At 36.1% G+C, this 20,597-nt stretch overlaps 1 protein-coding gene across 3 annotated transcripts in view; it reads right to left on the bottom strand.

Annotated features, from left to right (window-relative positions):
- Nucleotides 1–20,597, bottom strand: part of LOC150104471 (E3 ubiquitin-protein ligase CHFR-like) — a 232,383-nt gene that overhangs the window by 182,223 nt on the left and 29,563 nt on the right. For 2 of the 3 annotated variants that reach the window (XR_016548572.1, XM_090395650.1), the window contains exon 3: nucleotides 7,024–7,069. The exons of the other annotated variant lie outside the window; for it this stretch is intronic. Coding sequence is in view for 1 of the 2 variants with exons in the window: in XM_090395650.1 (XP_090251776.1) it covers nucleotides 7,024–7,069 (46 nt within the window). In the remaining variant the exon portion in view is untranslated. The remainder of the gene's footprint in view (nucleotides 1–7,023; nucleotides 7,070–20,597) is intronic. 3 annotated transcript variants of the gene reach the window in all.

Genomic DNA, 20,597 nt, shown 5'->3' on the forward strand with positions numbered 1-20,597 from the left:
GGTTTGTGCAACAAGAGAAAGACTTTTTCTCAAACAATTGTAAATGATGCAGCTGCATTGTAAGAAGCGTATACAAGTGTATATGAGGGTGTGCTGAAAAGATGTGATTTGCAATCCTCTGAGAGAGAGAGAGAAAAAAAAGAACCTATTTCTATGTACTAAAATCAAAACAACATACATTTTAGAGAGTAGAAGTCTTCTACTACAAATTAATTTCATATACAGTGGAACCTCAATTGTCGAACTTAATTCGTTCCTGAAGGCTGTTCAGAAACCGAATTGTTCGCAAACTGAAACCATTTTCCCATAACAATTAACGTAAAATGGATTAATCCGTTCCTGAACCCCAGATGATTGTTTATTTAAGCCTTTACAACAGTACTTCATTCATAAGATCGTATACAAAAACAATGAAAATGCATAAGATCTTACATAAAAAGAATAAACACAATAAATAGATAAAATAAAAATGAAAATTTAACTTCACTTTTAACTATACATACGGAGGAGAGTTGATGGCGCACGTGGAAGAAGGTGAGTCCCCATCCATAAATACATTATTTATTTTTTTATTTTATTTATTTATTTATTTTTGAGTATTGTACATATTGTTGATTTTGCCATACTGAACTGCATAGCAAGATTTGAGACACGAACACCATTTTTATGTTTGGATACGATTTCTTTTTTCATCTCTATCGTGGTTCTAACAACTTTTCTTTTTGCTTTGCTATCACTATTCTTCTGCTGTCCCATGGTGGCTTAATTAATAATAATTTATGAAAAAAAAAACAATAAAAAACTGCAAATTCGAGCAGGCGACTACACTGAATGAAGGCTGCCGCATAACTGAAGCTTTCCCGCCTTACAGCTCGGCACGTGTAGTACATGGTTGCCGTCTGCCTGTTTTCCAAAATTCTGTTCGGAGACCGGGGCGTTTTTTGTTTGGAAAATATGTTCGGGAACCGAATTGTTTGAGAACAGAGGCGTTCGACAACTGAGGTTCCACTGTATTATTATTACTTGTACATGAGAAATATGACTTCTGCTTTACTTCAACCTTGGTATCCCTACTGGGTCTGGTTCCCTCTAATGAGACCTCAATAGAGGCAAAAACCAGTCTGGGTAGTGGTCCATCCCATTATTATTATTACGTGATACCTCCAGGAAGTCCAAAGACTCATCGAGGGAGGGCATCTACTCTACAACTCTGTCTCCACCCAATTCTCCAACTACAACGAATCGCAACTACCATCATCATCATTTACACCAATGCTATCTACTGCCCACCACCATCACTAGTATTTTCACAGACAATTACAAACATCCATGCCGACGGCAGGATTCGAACCCGTAGCCCTTTAGCTGGAGAGTGGATATGCTAACCACTCGGCCAACCAAGCCGGCTGCATATTATAATTTATAATGCATAGCATTATAAACACCTGAAAGAATGTATGTTTTGCATTATTGTACAGGCAACTCCATGGAGTCCAAAGACTCATCGCAGGAGACCCAAATTATCAACACAATCTATCATATCATATCCTTGAACCCATTAACAGATAACGCACTCACAACTGACTCTGGCAACCCACTCCACTCATTCACAACTATCAAAGGAAAAAAATCTAGTCCTCACAACCCTACTAACCACACCTTTATTCACCTTCCAGAGATGATCCCTTGTTCTAGCCTCTCCAGAAATACTTCAAGTGCTGAAACATTTTTTAAATGTTTTTATCATATCCCCTCTTTTTCTCCTATCAACTGACTTATGCAATTCACACAACCTCAATATATCTTCGTAGGGAACATTCTACAGACAACTCACCATCTTGGTCATGCCTCTTGAATCTTCCCCACCACATCCTCATCCCCAAGAAATCCTGGAGGAGCTTTATAAAAAGGAATAACAACTTCGTTATCTCTACTTGTTAATGTGTCAATAACCGAGTAATCTTATGGGGTACCTTAGCAACATGTCCTCTAAACTCTATCTACCACCACCACCCCCCTAAATCTCTAGCCTCATCTTTTTTCCTGGATTAAAGTGCCATCAGTGTGATACACAGCTTGTAATTTATTTATCCCAAAATGCATAACTTTATATTTCTCCACATTAATCAGACACCCATTATCTTTTGCCCATACCGACAGCCTATTTAAATCGTCCTGTAAGCTCTCCACATCACTTGATTAGGCTATTACTCTACTTAATTTTGCATCATCAGCAAACAACACTGAATATTTCCTTTCATGTTATTTCCTATATCATTTAAGTACAAATGAAACAGGAATGGTCCCAGCACTGAACCTCGAGGCACACCACTAGTCACCTGTTTTTGCCTCAATTCTTCACCTTCATATACCACTTTCTGATATCTGTTCGGCAGCCATCCTCTTATCCAATGTCATATCCATCTCCATTTGTGTTTTGATTTGCATAACAGATTCCATGTGGTATTCTGTCAAATGCCTTTGCAAAATCCAGCAGAATCGTCGTGTAGCCATTTCCATTATTCAACTCTGCTGTTATAAAAAGATAATAAATTACTAAGGTCCTTCACAAAGCGATGTTGCCCCTCATACAGTAATATATTTTTATCCATTCATTCTTGAATTATATTTTTTAAACAATTTTTCCAGTATGTTTACCACCATGCCTGAGATACTAATTAGTCTATAATTTGCTACTGCAATCTTAGAACCTCCCTTATGCAAGAGAATTATTTTGCCCTCTTTCCACTCCCTTGGAACTCTACCAGAGCTGACACTTACATTAAAGAGCCTTGTCAGAGGCATTGCCAGTGCCCTTGCACATTTTCAAACAGCTGTATTTACATTGAAATTCTACAATATCCTAAGAATCTCCAATTCACCCATCTCTGTTCCTGCAAGTGTCTGTCACATATGTTAAAGCAGTAACCTCACTAGGGTGATATACACTTGTAAAGTGGTTACTCAGTAACTCGACTATTTTATCTGCTTCTGTCACCTCGTGATCATCATCACGCATTAAGGTTAATCTTCCATAGTTATTCTTCCTCTTACTTGCCATATAACGAAAGAACTCTTTGGGGTTTCCTTAGGCCTGCCCAGCAAGATTCTTCTCATAATCTGATTTTGCCATCCTTGCCATGCTGGTCACTTTTCTCTTTATATACCCTCCACAGCAATTTCTTCTTCTGCGGCTTGTGGTTAATGATATTACTAATCCATCTAACTCCTACCTGATTAATCCTCCTCACCTCAGGTATACAATTTAATATTGTTTCCTCTAGATTATCTATAACTATCTCCAATATACTACTAACATCCTTAACCTGCAGTGTTTTATGCCATCCCACAGATTTAAGCTTCTTTCTAAGGTTGTAATAATCCCCTTCCTTGTAATTGCCCACATGCCCTTTCCTGACTCATGTTGTACAATCTCCCAAATCAAGACTGCATTGTCACTTTCACTAATCAGAGGCAATCTGGCCACCCTGGTTATAGATAGCTCTTCTGATCCTATGGCAGTCCAATACTCTCACACCCATAGTAATCTCCTCCAGATGCTGTCTTAAGAAATTATCTATTAGTAGGTGTATAAATTCCATTTCCTTCATGCTATAAGCTCTTTCTTCCATCCAGTCAATATCTCCATAGTTGAAGTCCCCCCCATAATAATCACTCGACCTGCACTCATTCTACTAATTTGCCAATGCATGTCATCCAGATCATCTGCAAATTAGCATGTGAGTACAGATCAAGTAATTATCATAGGAGAGTTCAAATTTGGATACATAGATTGGGAGGAGGAATAGTCACAGGCAGGGAAGGAAATGGAATTTATACAGCTACTGAGAGATAATTACCTGAGGCAACATGCAATGAAGGGACAGAAGGCTCAAGAACACTACATCTGATAATAGTATCAGATAACCCTAACCAATCTTACTATGCTGTCTTCACTTGGAGAAAATGATCATGTAGTCTTGACCTGGGAGATTTCCAGACATGAAGAATTTTCTGTAAAGAAGGGATTTCTGTATCTGGAATTACAAAGCAGGTGATTATGACAAACTTGAGGAGTCAATTTTCAGCAGTGTTATGGTTTAATAATTTGGAGGGAAGAGATGTTGATGGTGTATGGGAGGTGGTCAAGGGTTGTTTGAAGAAAGCAGTATCAGAATGTATATTGTGAATAAGAAGGATAAATCAAGTAGGAGTTAGGGAGATCAATAGCATCATTAAGGAAGAGTTGCAAAAGAGGAAAAAGTTGTGGAGGAAATATAAAGAAAAAGATGATCAGTATGCTCATGAGCAAGGCACAGGCAAGAAAGGGTGGCCTGTATGGTAAGGAAGGCCAAAGCTATTATGACAGAAAGCTAGCTGATAAGGTCAAAAGAAATCCTAAACAGTTCTTTCGCTATGTGGCAAGTAAAAGGAGGAATGGCTATGAAAGGATTACTTTAAAAACTGCTGTGAATATTTTGCAAAGATATTACAGATTTTTTTTATAGATTTTTTTTTATCCACAACAGAAAGACAGAATTCAAAACTGGGTGAATAGAAAGATACTCTATAAGAGATAACATGGTTTTGTAAAGGCTAGGTCTAGCCATAGTAATCTACTTACTTTTTTTTTTTATAATCTGTAAATAGTACAGGCAATGGAGTTGGATAAGGGAAATGGCTACTCAGTGATTGCTAGACTTTGCAAAGGCATTCAACAAGATTCCACAATAAAGATTCCACACAAATTGCATAAATTGAATCATATGGGGATAGATGTGAATCTGGTGATTTGGATTAGAGGGTGGTGGATTAAATAATATCAAAGAGTAGTTTATGGAGGAGTTTAGTTCAAGAGTAGGCAAGTAATCATTGGTGTACCACAGGGATCATTACTTGGTCTTTTGTTGTTTAATTTGTACATCAATGAAATGATTTGACAGGAAATATTCAGTTGTTTTGCTGATGATGCTAAACTGGGAAGATAAATGGAGGTAGTGTACAGATCCTGCAGGAAGACTTATATTAGGAGTATGGGCAAAGGTAAATGGCTACCAGTATATTGTGGCCAAATGTAAGGTGATACACTTGGGGGAGAAGATATCTGAAGCTGTGCACTATAATGATGGAACTGAAATGGAGGAAACTTATGAGGCCAGGTATTTAAGGATGACTCTGGACAGAGAGTTGAAGTTCAGAGGGTATATTGCAAAAGCAATTGTAAAAGCACATAAGATTACATGGTTGTTGAAGAAAACACTAACAAGCAGGGACAGAGAGATTATTGTTTTCTTCAACAACCATGTAATTTTATGTGCTATCTTGGTTATTTTTGCAATATACCCTCTGAACTTCAACTCTCTGTCCAGAGTCATCCTTAGATTTAAGGATGACTCTGGACAGAGAGTCTCCAGATCTAAGTTCTGGAATTACAAAGCAGGTGATTATGACAAACTTGAGGAGTCAATTTTCAGCCCTACTAAATCTGATCTGGAATTACTTTGTAATTCCAGATCAGATTCAGTAGGGCTGAAAATTTCCAGAACTTAGAGGTTCTGGAAATTTTTGTAATCTGAGTGTCCAGATCCTAAGATCTGGACACTCAGATTTAGTAGGGATTAAAAAGTGGTGGAGAGGATCCAGAGGTGAGTGGCAAAGATTGTGGCAGGTCTATGGAATGCTCCCTATGAGAACAGAATACAAAATATCCCAGTAGAAATTGTGTAAGAGTGTGGGTAACACGTGTTAGGATTAATTTTTTCACTCGAAGGGTGGTGAGTGGGATCCAGAGGTGGCTGTGAGTACTTCATTAGCGAATGGGTGTAAGGAGAGGTATGATACATATTGTGTGAATAAATGCTAGTGTGTGAATAATCTTCCTGATGAGTTTTGCCTCCACAGAGATGCCTGTATAATAATAATAATACATATAAGTACTCCCTCTTCAGCCAAGACACTAGGTTTTTCTGTTTCAATTCAGGCATTACTTAAACTTTTAAACAAGTATTAACCATATATGAATCATAAATCCATCCAATCCATGAACACTGTTCTTTCATTTAGAATGTTGCTTAAGAGCTCTCTAAAAATTTTTGATTCAGCACAGAAACAGTTAAATGGACTGATTAATAACCCATTTCTCAGTAATTCACTCCACTTTTATTTTACAAAGATGTTAAATTTCTGCTATTTGCATGATCTATAAATATTTCCATGGTTCCTGTTCATCAAAATTGGTATTCCCACACACACACATCGCATGTCTGCATGCACCATCTCCTCAAAACTAGTGAAAACATGTGCAGTAGCTATTCAAAAAAAAAAAAAAAAAATCTTCAATTTTCTTCTCTTTTTATTTACTTTTTCTAATGCCTGTAGAACAGTCTTCATGTATATCTTAAAAAATACAACATGTAAGTCTTGAAATATAATGCTTTTTTTCATTCTTCTCCACTTTCTGTACACATTCACATTACTAATGTTCTGGAACTTCCCATAAGTAAGACCACTGTTAATAAAAAATAAAAAAAAATAAAAGTATATCTGATGAATGTAATTCCACTGAATTTACATGCACTGACTTGTAATATTTGTTAGCCTCTTCAGCTCAGTCAATAACGATGATGCCTTTAGGTAGGAAAGACCTGTGTTCATATCCACCAAGAATGCAAAAAATTCATTCTTTTGAATGAATTTCATCTCCATGTGAGATCTAACTGAAGCACAGGTTTTTCATCTTGCAATACAGGTTAAACCAATCACCAAAACTCACACATACCTATAGGCATAACATATACATTCTTAAGGAATGCAACAGCAAAAGAATCAGAGCTGTTGGCATTAAATATGCCTGTTAACTCATAACTAGAGGAGTCAGCTATCCTTGGATAGAAGAAATAAAGAGAGAGAGAGAGAGAGAGACAGCAGTATTTATTTTCTTCATTTCAAGTATCTAAAACTGGAAAATATCCACGCCAATAAGTTAAAAGTTAAGTGAGAATAGAAAGAAAAAGATAATATTACCTGGTCATGATTCAGTTTTCTACGATTTACAAGTGTTCCATTTAAGCTGTAAAATTAGTAAGATTATAAAAGTATTATATTGCTCGATATTATTTTATATAATAAAGCTAAATAAGTGTAAAATGCCAGTTGCAAAAATCTCAGAAGTTTTCAAAGCTGAATTTCTTATTAAGGCATTTCAGATTAAAACACAAAGTTATCAAAACTCAACATATTATATATTAGATTATAGATGAGTACATTCAATTATTATAATAATAATGCATTTCAACAATTATTTTCTATTCTTAATTAAATTTTATCAAAAGAATGGCAAAAAATTAAAAAAAAAAAACTTAGTGATAATACAGTACCAGATATATAAGAGGAAAAACTCAGTAAACAATTATTAAATATTTATATAATTTATCATGTTCACATGATATAAATATGATATAAAGTTGGCAGACTAAGCAAGCGATAGACAGACTGCTTGCATCGAAGATGCAACAAGCTGAAGCTTAAAACAAGACGTTCACATGATATAAACAAGATATAAAGTTGGCAGACCAAGCAAGTGATGGATGGACCACTTGCATTGAAATTTTGCTAAATAAGAAAGAGGAAAAAAAATCTGTGAAACAGAAAATACTTAAACTTGCTTTGCATATTCGTTTCAATCAAAAATTAACTGCATAATTTCTTTCATCTGCTGTATTAAAAAATCATAAAATGAAACTTCATATCATGGTCTGATGACTTACAACTTAAAAAATTTATTTGACAGAGTCCAGTTATGCTAAAGAACTTTTTGCACCACCTAAAATTCACATCCATCATTGATGTTCTTTCTTCATTACTCTCCACAATATTTTCATTAAAATTTTCCTAATTGTCATTAGGTAAATTCAGTTTGACCAAGAAAAAAAAAGTCTCATTGTTTCTGCTGCAAAATCTATGATCTTCAGTTTGGTGGTACATCAGCAATTTGTAAGACATCCACAAAATCTTCTAAGTCAACAGTTATTTCCCTTCTGGCTTCTGTAATAATTTGTCAATCAAAATCAGTAATTCAGCTATCACTCTTTTTTCCTTAAACAAGGTATGATTCGGGCCGTTCCTAAGTTTAGTCACGTGTATTTCTTTCATTCATTAGAGGCTTTGTCTAAATTTGGGACAAGGTCCTTAATTTTACCTTCTGAGACAGTCTCCTTGTTAAATATTGATGAATTTATATTATGCTGCGCCAGCCAATACAGAGGATAGATGAGACTCTTATCCAAGGTGGCTCTCTCAGAATAATACACAGTAATGGATGTTCTAACACTAATTCAATTTACCTACTTCACTTTGCCTTTGCATGCAGTTGTGGCCCGTAAATTTCAATTATAATCCTGTGTCCCTCCTGCTAGGTTCTGTAATCTTTTTATGAGTGGCAATTCAAATTCATATGACAGGCTGATTTCAGGCAAATAAAATAAGACATATTTATTGAGGTCTAAGAATTATACATGAGAAATATATCAAACACATGGTTAATTTAATCACTTTCTTAGTAAAACTCAGATATAATTACTAACACAATAGGACATGAATAATAACTTGCTCCATGGAGTTATCCATTAAATGTACAAATTACTAGCTTAAAATCATTAGATTTTCAATCACTCTCATATCTCACACTATATTACAGTTAATTCCAATTCCTGGGAGCTTTCTTCAAATAGGGACAGGTCACTGCCAAATGTAGTAATCTCTAAAGTTCTCTATCAAATGTCCACACATAAATTAACATATAGAGTCCATTCATATTTCTAACTGGAAATAAGACAAACATTTTACATTACCATCCCATGGAATGACTTTCTGTTCTATCGGCAGCCTTGTCTAGACATCAAGGCACTTTTGTAGGCTATTGTTCATGGGGTCACTTATGATGACTGCATGGCCTGGTCTCCCCGAGACGATAATGCGATATGCCGCTCTGGTACCACTGGCATTCATCTGTATTATCAGTTACTCGATATTGCTTAGCTATTCTGCTATGAAGAGTTAGCTAGCCTTGACCTGCAAGCTACGGTAGATGACTCATGACTTCTACGGCCGATCGGGAATCACCCCGATGGCGGAGGGAGAGCTAACGTCCAGGAGCACAGGAAACAGGAACCAAAAGACCTCGAGAGAGGGGGCAAAACCCTTTTATACCACATACTTTGGCGCCCTCTCTTCACTACGTTTTTACCGCATGGCACTCATCCATCGTGCATAGCATTCTTCCAAGAATGCATTCGAGCTTCGCTTTCCATGTAAATTCTCCTTCCCTTAGGCCACGAGTTATACTGGACGGCTAAAGCATGACCTTTGGACCTCAGCCTACATTCAACTTACTCCCATACACTACATAAAATGGGATGTTCTAATTTAACTATAATTTTATATAAATTCCCCTTTTGACTCTGTACAAAATAGGTTAAGTTTCACATTTCTAAATTAAACATTTCTTCAGTTCTGCTTTAAAGTTATAATATACATTTTTATTTCCTTGCCAAAGTACAAGTTTCTCTGCCTACAATTAAGAATTGTTAGATCCTGAATGAATTAATCTTTTTTCCAAATTTTGATCATTCAGGACACAAAACTACCATTATCTTTAAGAATCTCTAAAACCATACGGTATCTCCAGACTCATACTAACGTTTATACACATAAAACCTTCTTCTGCTTAAACTCGTTCACTGTCAGGGAATTCAACTAATTCTGACAATCCATTCCACTTGTTCAGCACAGTCCACATAAAAAATCTACTCAACACACCCTTACTAACCACACTCTTACACAACCTCTATGGATGCCCCCCCCCCTCCCAGTTCTCTGAATATTTGTCATATATTGAAAAATGTCCTTTGCATTAATTTTATAAAATCCTTTAATATTATTATTATACAGGTATCTTCATATCTCTGGCCACCCATGAACATAAAACTGGTTCTAAACACCCTTGCAAACCACATTCTTGCTGTGTAATGAAAAAAGTCTTCAGTGTCAAACCCATAAAACATCTTTAATAACAAATGCTCCTACATGTCACTTCTTTTTAATCTATCAGCTAATTTTTCAAGCCTACAGATTATCAACTTATTCATATAGGATGCATTTCACAAATCTCCCACAATCTTAGTCACTCACCTCTGAATCCTCTCCACAATTTCATCACCACAGCATCTGAAAGTACAAATCTGTGTGCAGTAGTCCAGATGTGGTCTTATTAAAGCTTTATATAGGGAAACAACTTCTCTTTATCTCTACACCCCTCCCTGCTGTTAGTGTATTCTTCGACAACTATGTAATCTCATGTGCTCCTGTTACTTCTGCAATATGACCTCTGAACTTCAACTCTGTCCCCAGTCATCATAGGAGCAAATTCTTTGTAATACACAGTCTGATATGCCATCTAATTCCATGGCTGTGTTTGCATTGAGGTTCTGCAACGTTTTAACTTCTTCAACCTCTATCCTCCAATCAGTCAATGTCCACACCCAGATGGTATGCACCCTTTCAAAATGTTTGCTCAGTAATTCAACTATTTGGTTTGATACTGTCATAATAGCTTTGGCCTTCCTTACCATACAGGCACCCTTTCTTGCCTGTGCCTTGCTCATGGGCATATTGATCATCTTTTTTTTTTATATTTCCTCCACAACTTTTTCCTCTTTTGCAACTCTTCCTTAATGATGCTATTGATCCACCTAACTCTTACTTGATTTATCCTTCTTATTCACAGTATACATTCTGATACTGCTTTCTTCAAACAACCTTTGACCACCTCCCATACACCATCAACATCTCTTCCCTCCAAATTATTAAACCATAACACTGCTGAAAATTGACTCCTCAAGTTTGTCATAATCACCTGCTTTGTAATTCCAGATATATCCTTAAAAAAATTCTTCATGTCTGGAAATCTCCCAGGTCAAGACTACATGATCACTTTCTCCAAGTAAAGACAGCATAGTAAGATTGGTTAGGGTTATCTGATACTATTATCAGATGTAGTGTTCTTGAACCTTCTGTATCTCCATTACATGTTGCCTCAAGTAATTATCTCTCAGCAGCTGTATAAATTCTATTTCCTTCCCTGCCTGTGACTATTCTTCCTCCCAATCTATGTACCCATAGTTGAACTCTCCTATGATAATTACTCAATCTGTCTCATCATGCTAATTTGCAAGTGCATTTCATCTACATTCTCCTATATACCTCTGGGATTATAGCAGTAGCCAGTGACATATTTAATCCTGCTGGCCTCTATATCACACCAGACAGCCTCAAATGAACTACCCTCTGAATGCCTGTCCCCATGATGTATTTCTTGCCTAAGTCTGGGACTACGCATATCTCTCAGTATGAAATATTTACATTACAGATTTAGCATCTCGAACAGCTTTCTTCCTCTGTACTCGATATGTTTTTATTTTATTTTTAATATTACGAACACATCATTCAAGAGTGTTGTGTGTACATAGCATGGGGAACTAAGATAAAGAAAAACTTAAGATGAGATCCTTATTATGTTTTGCAAAATGTACAAACACCAATAAGATTCATTCTGTCAATAAATTCACCCATGTGAAAATAATTGCAGGACCCTGAGCCAATGGATTTCATTGAAATTTGGTATTTGGAATATTTATAAAAAAGTATTTGAGAGCCACTACAATTTTTGTTTCAGTTAGGACATTTGTACAAATGGACAAGACATGTCAGTTGCATACTAATAACTCTGCTGTGGCCATATAAAATATAATAATAAACTTAGGAATTGGGATGTAAATGAGATGACATTCAAGTAGTTTAATTTTGATATCAACTTGATTATACCATTACTAGCAAAATGACTTTCATTTATATTAATAATTTTGCACTGGCTGGATGAAATTTAATGAAATTTGGTATGTAGAATACCTACTGAAATTTGTCTACTCATTTCAGTTTTCAATTTGGATCATTTGCAGCAACAAAATTGAAAATATGATATATCTAGATATACAAGCAAAATCAGAAGCCTTGTATAAAACAGCCAGAAAGGTTGGTCTAAAAATAAATATGAGTAAAACAAAACTTCTTAAACTGATCAGCAAATGCTACAAAGAAATTAGGATCAATCGTCATGCAGTAAAAGAAGCTAAGAATTATGCATACATTGAGCAAATGTAAATACCGAAGACAGAACTGACAAAAGCAAATACTGTTTTCAGAAAATTAAATATATGGAAATCATCTAGCAATAATATTGCTATTAAAGATCTTCATAATAAAACCAAAATAAAGATCTTCAATAGATCATCACTCAACAGAGTTCTTTGAATAATAAATTTGTCACATATAAAGATAAACAAGAACTGTTATATGTACAACAGTTTTTGTTTTCACAAAAAATATTGAGAATTAAATGTAACTCTGAACAATTTCAAAACGGACCATATTTTAATAATAGCCTACTAAGCTAATGTTTATTTGGTCATGTGCAGCACAGTAATTGGCAAACCAGTCCTAAGTTTAAAACTTCTTAATGGAAGTACTATCTGTCAAACAATTTGAGAAAAGATATGAATAATTCCCTGGATTAATGGGATTTAATAAAAACAATCCCATTAAAATGAAAAACTGTAATGGAACTATTTTAATAGCAAAATTAGGCCAAATAAAATTGTCCACATACTGCACCTATGTCAGAAACAGCTCTTTATTGACAATAAAAGAATGCTATGGCACTTAATGATTATTAGTTCCTTATCATCATGGCATCTCCATAGAATCAAGGATGCAAGTCCATTTTAGACAACAAAAAATCTATGATGCAAGTCCTTAAATTCATTTGCTGTCTAAACTCCTTACCCTCTCAGGCAATGCATTCAATCTCCACTTTCCATGCAAAATACTACAACTCCCTCTTTTACTCACCACTCTCTTGTGCAACTTTCAGGGATGGCCCTTGTTCTTCCTTGTTCTATCGTTTGCAAAATCTCACCAGTGTCCATTTGGTAAATACATCTTAATAACTTAAATGTCTTGATCATATTATCCCTTTGTCTTCTATCTACCAAAGAAACATTACTAGTGAGGATAAAAAATATTCATTGGTATTTTTAACCAATTAAACAATGTTTGTGCTTGAAATTTTAAAAACTTATGAAAATACAAACCTCTGGCATCAGTGGCCCAGGTATTTTGCATCAAGAGAGACTAATCGAGAGTCTGTCTTTTATAAATGCTTCTGATCATGGATTTCATTGATCACACAACAGTTTTAAATTGTTGCTTTTTATCAGACACGAGCTGGTAATCCTTATAAAAATACAAACCACCAATACAATCAGTGGTCAAGCTATTTTTCTAGTAAAGACAGAATCATCAAGTGTGTCTATGTTTGTCTTTTATTAGTTTATTTGAAACAACTATTTCAAATTAATAAAACAGCTGACTGATCAGTGAAACCCATGATCAGAAGCACTTATAAAAGACAAAAGACTCTTGATTAGTCTCTCCTGATGCAAAATACCTGGGCCACTGATGCCGGAGGTTGGTATTTTCATCAAATGTCTCTATTTATATAGGTAAAGTGGATATTAGACCCAACATTATTTCAAAACCAAATATTTGTAGAAACTATTAAAGTTTCATAAGTTGACCTGAAAGCTTACGAGAATACAATCCTCAGCACGAGTTGCATTAGATTGCACTACTTAAAGAACATGGGCATTGCCCAAACGTCCATATATTCAACTTTTATTAGTGCATTTGATAAAGGTTTCACTGGCCTGACAGTTGTTTCGAACTGGTTGGTTCTCTTCGAAGACCCAACTTTGGATTCTTTTAGTAATTACTTTTATGCACTGAATGAGAGTTCATTTACGAAAAATACATTTCTCTGACAATTCAATTTCCTTAGTACTGGATGAGAGATTTTTGCTCTCTTTAAAGGTTTCTGCATGGTCTCAGAAGAGAACCAACCAGTTTAAAACAGCTATCAGGCAGCAAAACCTTTATCAAATGCACTAATAAAAAGTGAATATATGGAGGTTTGGGCATTGTCCATGTCCTTGAAGTAGTGCAAACTAAGGCAACGCAGGGATGCCATGGATTGTATTCTCGTAAGCTCTCAAGTCAACTTACAAAACTTTCTACATAGTTTTTACAAGCATTCAGCTTTGAAATACCGTTGGATCTAGTATTCACTTTGCTTATGTAATTTTACATAGCTGAAATGAAGCCTTATGACTCTTTCTTTTAGTAAAGTGTCTCTATGTTTGCCTTTTATTAATTTGAAACAGTTGTTTCAAATTACTGATTCTCATCAGACACCAGGCAGTAATAATTTTCTTTAATAATTATAATTTATATATCACATTTGGCTTCTACCCTGCTTCTGACAATAACCAACTGTTCAACCTGTTCAAACTGCAGTCAAGGAGCTCTGTAAAGTATGTGCACTCAAGCTATCCTTGTAGCCAAAATTCCAATCCTAACATCAAGTGCCTTAACATGGTAAATGTCAGAAATGTGGACTTTCAGTTAATTTGAAAATAGAGTACACAGCAGGCTACAAAAACTTACCAGGTAGCTTGGAGCAGTAACATTGCATAAGAAGCAAGGGAAATATGACAGAAGTACATGGAGATGGCATGTGCATGCAGTGCATGGAAAACAGGTAATATAACAATAATAAATTTAGTTTAATCCTTTATCCAAGTGTGAGCAAACAAAGTTTGTGCCTGAAAATATCTTCAGGACTGAGGTAAGGTAGTACAACACCGGGAAACTCGCAGCAAATGTGGATCAAGCTCTCAACTCCTTTTCTCAGTATCTCCCATAATGCATAGTACATCTTGCAGACATGTATACTGCTATGCATTAAGGGAAGGGCCACTACCCGTACTGGTTTCGACCTTTATTGAGGTCTCGTCAGTGGGAGCCAGGCCCAGAGTGGAGATACTAAGGCAGAAGCAATAGGAGAGGTCATCATTATCTATAGGAGTTGCCAAAAGGTGTGCCACCTTATTATTAAATTACTCTGGATTTAGAGAAAGATGTTTGAAAGTTTTTCTTTCACTTGGTTACACTATAATAAATTTAGTTTAATCCTTTATCCAAGTGTGAGCAAATATCTTCAGGATATTATCTTCAGGACTGAGGTAAGTCCTGAAGATATTTCCCTTACCTCAGTCCAGAAGATATTTTCAGGTGCAAACTTTGTTTGCTCACACTTGGATAAAGGATTAAGCTAAATTTATTATAGTCTAACCAAGTGAAAAATAAACTTTCAAACAGGTAATATAACAGAAACATTAAATCACTCAAGGGGGTTACATAGGAATGATGCAGAAGAAATACTTCAATACAGGAGACAGAGAGAAGAATTAGCAACAGAAATTGTGTAAGAGTGATTTAGTAAGAGTTTAAAACTAGAATTTTTGCTCTTAGAGAGTGGTAAATGGGATGCCAGCATATTGGAAGTGCTTATTAGTGAATGAGTTCAGAGAGAAGTATGATAGGCATCGTGTGAATAATGATTGAATTTGTGAGAAGTTTCCTGATATACACCCCTCTTGAGGGTATATATATATATATATATATATATATCAGGAATTTGATGATGATGATGATATTTATTAAGATTAGGCTGGTTTAACAATTCTTTTGCTGATTCTAAAAAAAGTCATTGAAGTTTATATTTGTTGCAGTAAAGCATAGTAGTTTTTTTTCCCCATTTGATTCGTGCAAAGTATCAGCGTGGTCAGCTAGACAAGGCTGACCATAATTATGGCAGCAGAGCTCCCAGGTTGACCATAATAAGATAATTTGCAAGAACAAGGAATCTTATAAACACCTGGAACAAGGAAGGGATGGATTCTTAAGGAGTCAGCTTCAAATGAGGTTTGAAAACAGTACAGATATTATATTTTTTTAGAGTACTGGTTATTTTTTTCTGAGGTGCCCCACACAGAGAAAACAGTAATAACATTACTATAGTCTGTTTGTAGAGATGGATATGAGGAGGAGGAATGACAAACCAATTTGTTTATCTTTTTATCACTGTAACCATTAGACAGGAAGGTCTGGCAAATAAAGGAGAGGGTCTACAGAGCCTCCAAGAGAAGTTGGAGGGTTTTGGTTTATTTGTGTGCATGGATTTTCTGTAAACTGGGAAATAAAGGGTGCCATTGGGAAGATACACGATTAGCATATCTAGAAAAGGCAGGCTATTATGATTTTCTTTTTCTCTGGTGAATTGAATTCTAGAGTGCTGGTTGTTGAGGTGGAGAAGAAAGGAGTCTAATGTGTCTGAACCATGTGGCCAAATATGGAACATAATATATCTTAGCCAGATAGAAGATTTGAGAATGGCAGTATCAAGGGGCATGTTTTTCAAAATGTTTCATAAAGAAACTGGCTGGAGTGCCCATTGCTGCACTCTCTGTTTATATGGTATCCTTTCAAGAGAAGTAGCCAGCATAGATGTCAAAATTGAAAAGACCAATGACATTGTGGGGGGAGTCCATATATCCATATAGGTGATCCATATATCTGAGGAAGGGGGAAACTAAATGGCGAGTTTTCTAACCATTTCAAGAGGCCAAGAAGTGACTAAGTAGTGACGGGGTGCTTAAGGGTCAAAGCTGTATAACTGAGAGGAGACCTCCACATAGCCTTTAAAGGAATGCGGAGAACCGACCAGGGCTTCTGACCTAATGTCCAATCCTCACCTTCTCGTGGTGCACCCTGTTGGGTATCTACTTTGATACTGAACGAACAAGGATGGGCTGGCAATTTGGGATTTAGCCGACCAAATTGTATTCTTATTGGTTAAACCAAAATAAAAAATGATGGTACAACATGACAAAATTTCATGCCGGCTGGGGCGTCGCCCGGTTAAACAAGGCCCCCGTTGTTTTCGCCAGGGAACCAGGGCGAACAGCGAAAAGTCAGCTACTGGAACAAATCTGAAAACAAACCCCAACTCAACATCACCAGAGTTAAAGATCGGTACTATCAACGTAAGAAGCCTGAATGGCAAAGAAATGGAGCTAGCTGAGGAATTAGATAAGTACCAGATCGACATAATAGGGGTGACTGAAACAAAAAAGACCAAAACTGGTGAGATCTTTCTGAGCAATAAATACAAAATGTTATATTCAGGCAATGACAATCAAGGAAAAGAAGGAGTAGCCATAGTATTCAACACAAAATACGAGGCTAATCTTCTTGAATGGCAGTCAGTCTCAAGTAGAGTAATGTGGGCAAATATGAGAATGGGGAACTGGACAATGAGACTTATTTGTGCCTATGGTCCCACAGAAGGTTCTACTAAGGTAGAAGTGGAGGAATTTTTTGAGGCTTTAGAAAAAGCAACTGACACAATGAAAAAGGAAAAGTTGGTCCTTGTTGGGGATCTAAATAGTAGAGTAGGAAATGATTGTGAGACATACAAAAATATTTTGGGAAAATTTGGAGAAAAGAGCAAAGCTAATAATAATGGCAAATATCTGTTGGATTTCTGCTCAGGACATGGACTGGTTATTACTAACACCATGTTCCAACATAAAAATGTGCACAAATTCACATGGAGAGAAGAGGCTAGGAATAAGAAAAGTCTCATTGACTATGTTATTGTTGATAGTGATGTTTTCTCCCTGGTGCAGGACACCAGAGTGTACAGAGGATTTGAAATTGGAAGTGATCACTATTTAGTCTTGAGCAGGATAAAATTGAATTTCATATTGAAAAGAATAACATGTAAGAAAGTTTTAAAGCGAATAAAAGTTGAGCAGCTCTCAGATGTGAACTGTAGACTAAAATACAGAAATATTATTGAAAAGAAAATGAAAGAGTTTGAGAACAGGAATCAAGCCTTGCAGATTCAGTGGCAAACTCTGAAGGAAACATTGATTGATTCTGCCAGAGAGGCATGTGGTGAGGTTGTGTGCAAGGATAAAAAAAATCAGAACTCCCTGGTGGACACAGGAAGTTAAAGAGGCAGTGAAGGAAAAGACGAAAGCATATCAAAAGTTCCTGGCAAATAAGTCAGCTTTTACTCTTACAGAATACAGAGACAAATGTAAGAAAGCTAAACAGTGTGTAAAACTAGCTAAACAAAAGTCATGGGAGGACTTTGGCAAGAATATAGAAAATAAATATCAAGAAGGTGGCAAAATATTCTGGAGGTTGTTGAAGAAGCTTAGTAATGGAGGAAAGAGTGCTGTAAAAGGAATTAGAGATGATAAAGGTGAAATGAAAACAGGAGAAAAAGATATCCTTGAAGTATGGAGTAATTACTTTGAAAAACTGCTAAATGAAACAAGTAGTGATGACAGCACAGTGATAAAAAAACACTGACCAGGCATGCAGTCAGGAATACATATCCATACTTGAAGTAGAAAAAGTCATCAAAGGCTTGAAATGTGGAAAGGCAGCAGGAGTAGATGATATTCGACCAGAAATGCTGAAGTATGGTGGTATAAGAGTCTTACAGTGGCTGCACTGCATAGTTCAGAAAGCCTGGACAGAGGGACGAATTCCTGATGATTGGAGTAGAGCTCTCATAGTACCCATATATAAAAAGGGAAATAAAACTGAATGTGAGAATTACAGAGGTATTTCCCTACTGAGTGTTCCTGGCAAGATCTATGCAAGTATACTTGAGAAACGGTTGAGAAGAATTGTGGAAGAAAAGCTTGGTGAAGAACAAGCTGGATTCAGGCCAAATAGAGGCTGTCAGGATCAGATCTTCACTTTACGACAAATAGTCGAGAAAGCATGGGAATATAACAAAGATCTGTATTTAAGTTTTGTCGATTTGGAAAAGGCATATGACAAGGTGCCAAGAGAGAAGCTATTCAATACGCTGCAGTTATATGGTGTCAATGGGGCATTATATCAAGCAATACTTAGTCTTTATTTGAGTTGTGAGTCAGCAGTTAGAATTGAAGGAAGTACAGGAAGATGGTTTAATGTTAAATCTGGTGTGAGACAAGGATGTACATTATCCCCTCTGTTATTCATTATCTATATGGATCACATTATGAAGGAATGTGGTATTAAACCTGATATCAAAATTGGAGATGTTAATGTCAGCTCTTTGCTTTATGCGGATGATGTTATACTTCTAAATAAATCCGCTACAAGTCTGCAAGATTCTCTGACTAAATTGAATAGCTGTTGTAATAGATATGGTATGAAGGTCAGCAATAAAAAGACAAAGACAATGAAAATAGGCACAATCATTGAAAATGTCAACTGTGTTGTGAATGGAGAACCGGTGGAACAAGTAAAACATTTCAGCTACTTAGGCACAATTTTTACTGAAGATGGTAAACTAAATATAGAAATAGACAACAGAATCAGCAAAGCTGGTATCGTGGGAAGTCAATTGAATAAATTCATATGGAATATGAAAGAAATTAGTCGGAACACTAAATTAGCTGTATACAAGACTGTGTTCAAACCAATTTTAACTTATGGATCTGAGAGCTGGGTCAGAAGTAAAACACTTGACCAAAGACTAGAGACCGCAGATATGAGAGTCCTGAGAAAGATTAGAGGCGTGAACAGATGGCATCAATGGCAATATCATATTAAAAATGAGGATATTAGGAAAGAACTTGACATTGTGAGCATCCAGGAATGCGTTAGCAGAGCTAATCTCAGATGGTATGGTCACTTAAATAGAATGGGAGAGGAAAGATTAGCAAAACAAGTGTTCTCTGCCAGGTTGGCAGGAAAACGACCCAGAGGAAGACCAAGATATAGGTGGATTGATACGGTACAAAGTGCCTTAGACGATAGAAATATAAGATCTGATAATGTTGGAGTCTTGACAAGTAACAGACTGATTTGGAGGAAAATTGTAGATAGGAAGTTAGTGATGATGTAATTTTTTCATGTAGTACTGTCATATCCTGTACACCCCTTGAGGGTACATGGCAGGAATTTGATGATGATGATGATGATGAAGAAGTGACTATGTTTTTTCTGAGAATTAGTGGGAGTATCAGTCTCTGTGCAACACATTTTCTGATTATAATGCTGGTAACGTTTCTTGGAAGGATACCATATACAGAGATAGAGGGTACATGGGCTACCCCTCCCCTGCTAATTTCTTTGTGGAACATTTTGAAAAACATGCCCCTGATACTGCCATTCTCAAACCATCTATCTGGCTAAGGTATATTGATGTAGTTTTCTCTATATGGTCACATGGCTCAGACACATGAAGTCTAATGTCTAATTTAATTCTTCATCTTCCACCTCAATAGCCAGCACCTCACAATCCAATTCACCCCAGAAAAAGAAAATAATAGCCTGCCTTTTCTACATACTCTAATCAAGCATCTTCACAATGGCACCCTTTCTCAGTTTACAGAAAACCTACCTGCATAGGAAATTTTATGTATGTATCTACCTATCATTCCCTCCCCTCTACCCCTCAACAGTGCGGTGTTATCAAAACTCTTGTCAACAGAGCCACCAATCTCTGTTTTACACATCTTTCCTTTCAGCTGAACTCTCATTTATTTGTCAGATCTTGTTCAATGATT

The sequence above is a fragment of the Typopeltis vanoorti genome, chromosome 7 (assembly GCF_054136105.1).
Source record: "Typopeltis vanoorti isolate ZY-2024b chromosome 7, IOZ_Tvanoo_1.0, whole genome shotgun sequence".
NCBI classification, from domain to species: domain Eukaryota; kingdom Metazoa; phylum Arthropoda; class Arachnida; order Uropygi; family Thelyphonidae; genus Typopeltis; species Typopeltis vanoorti.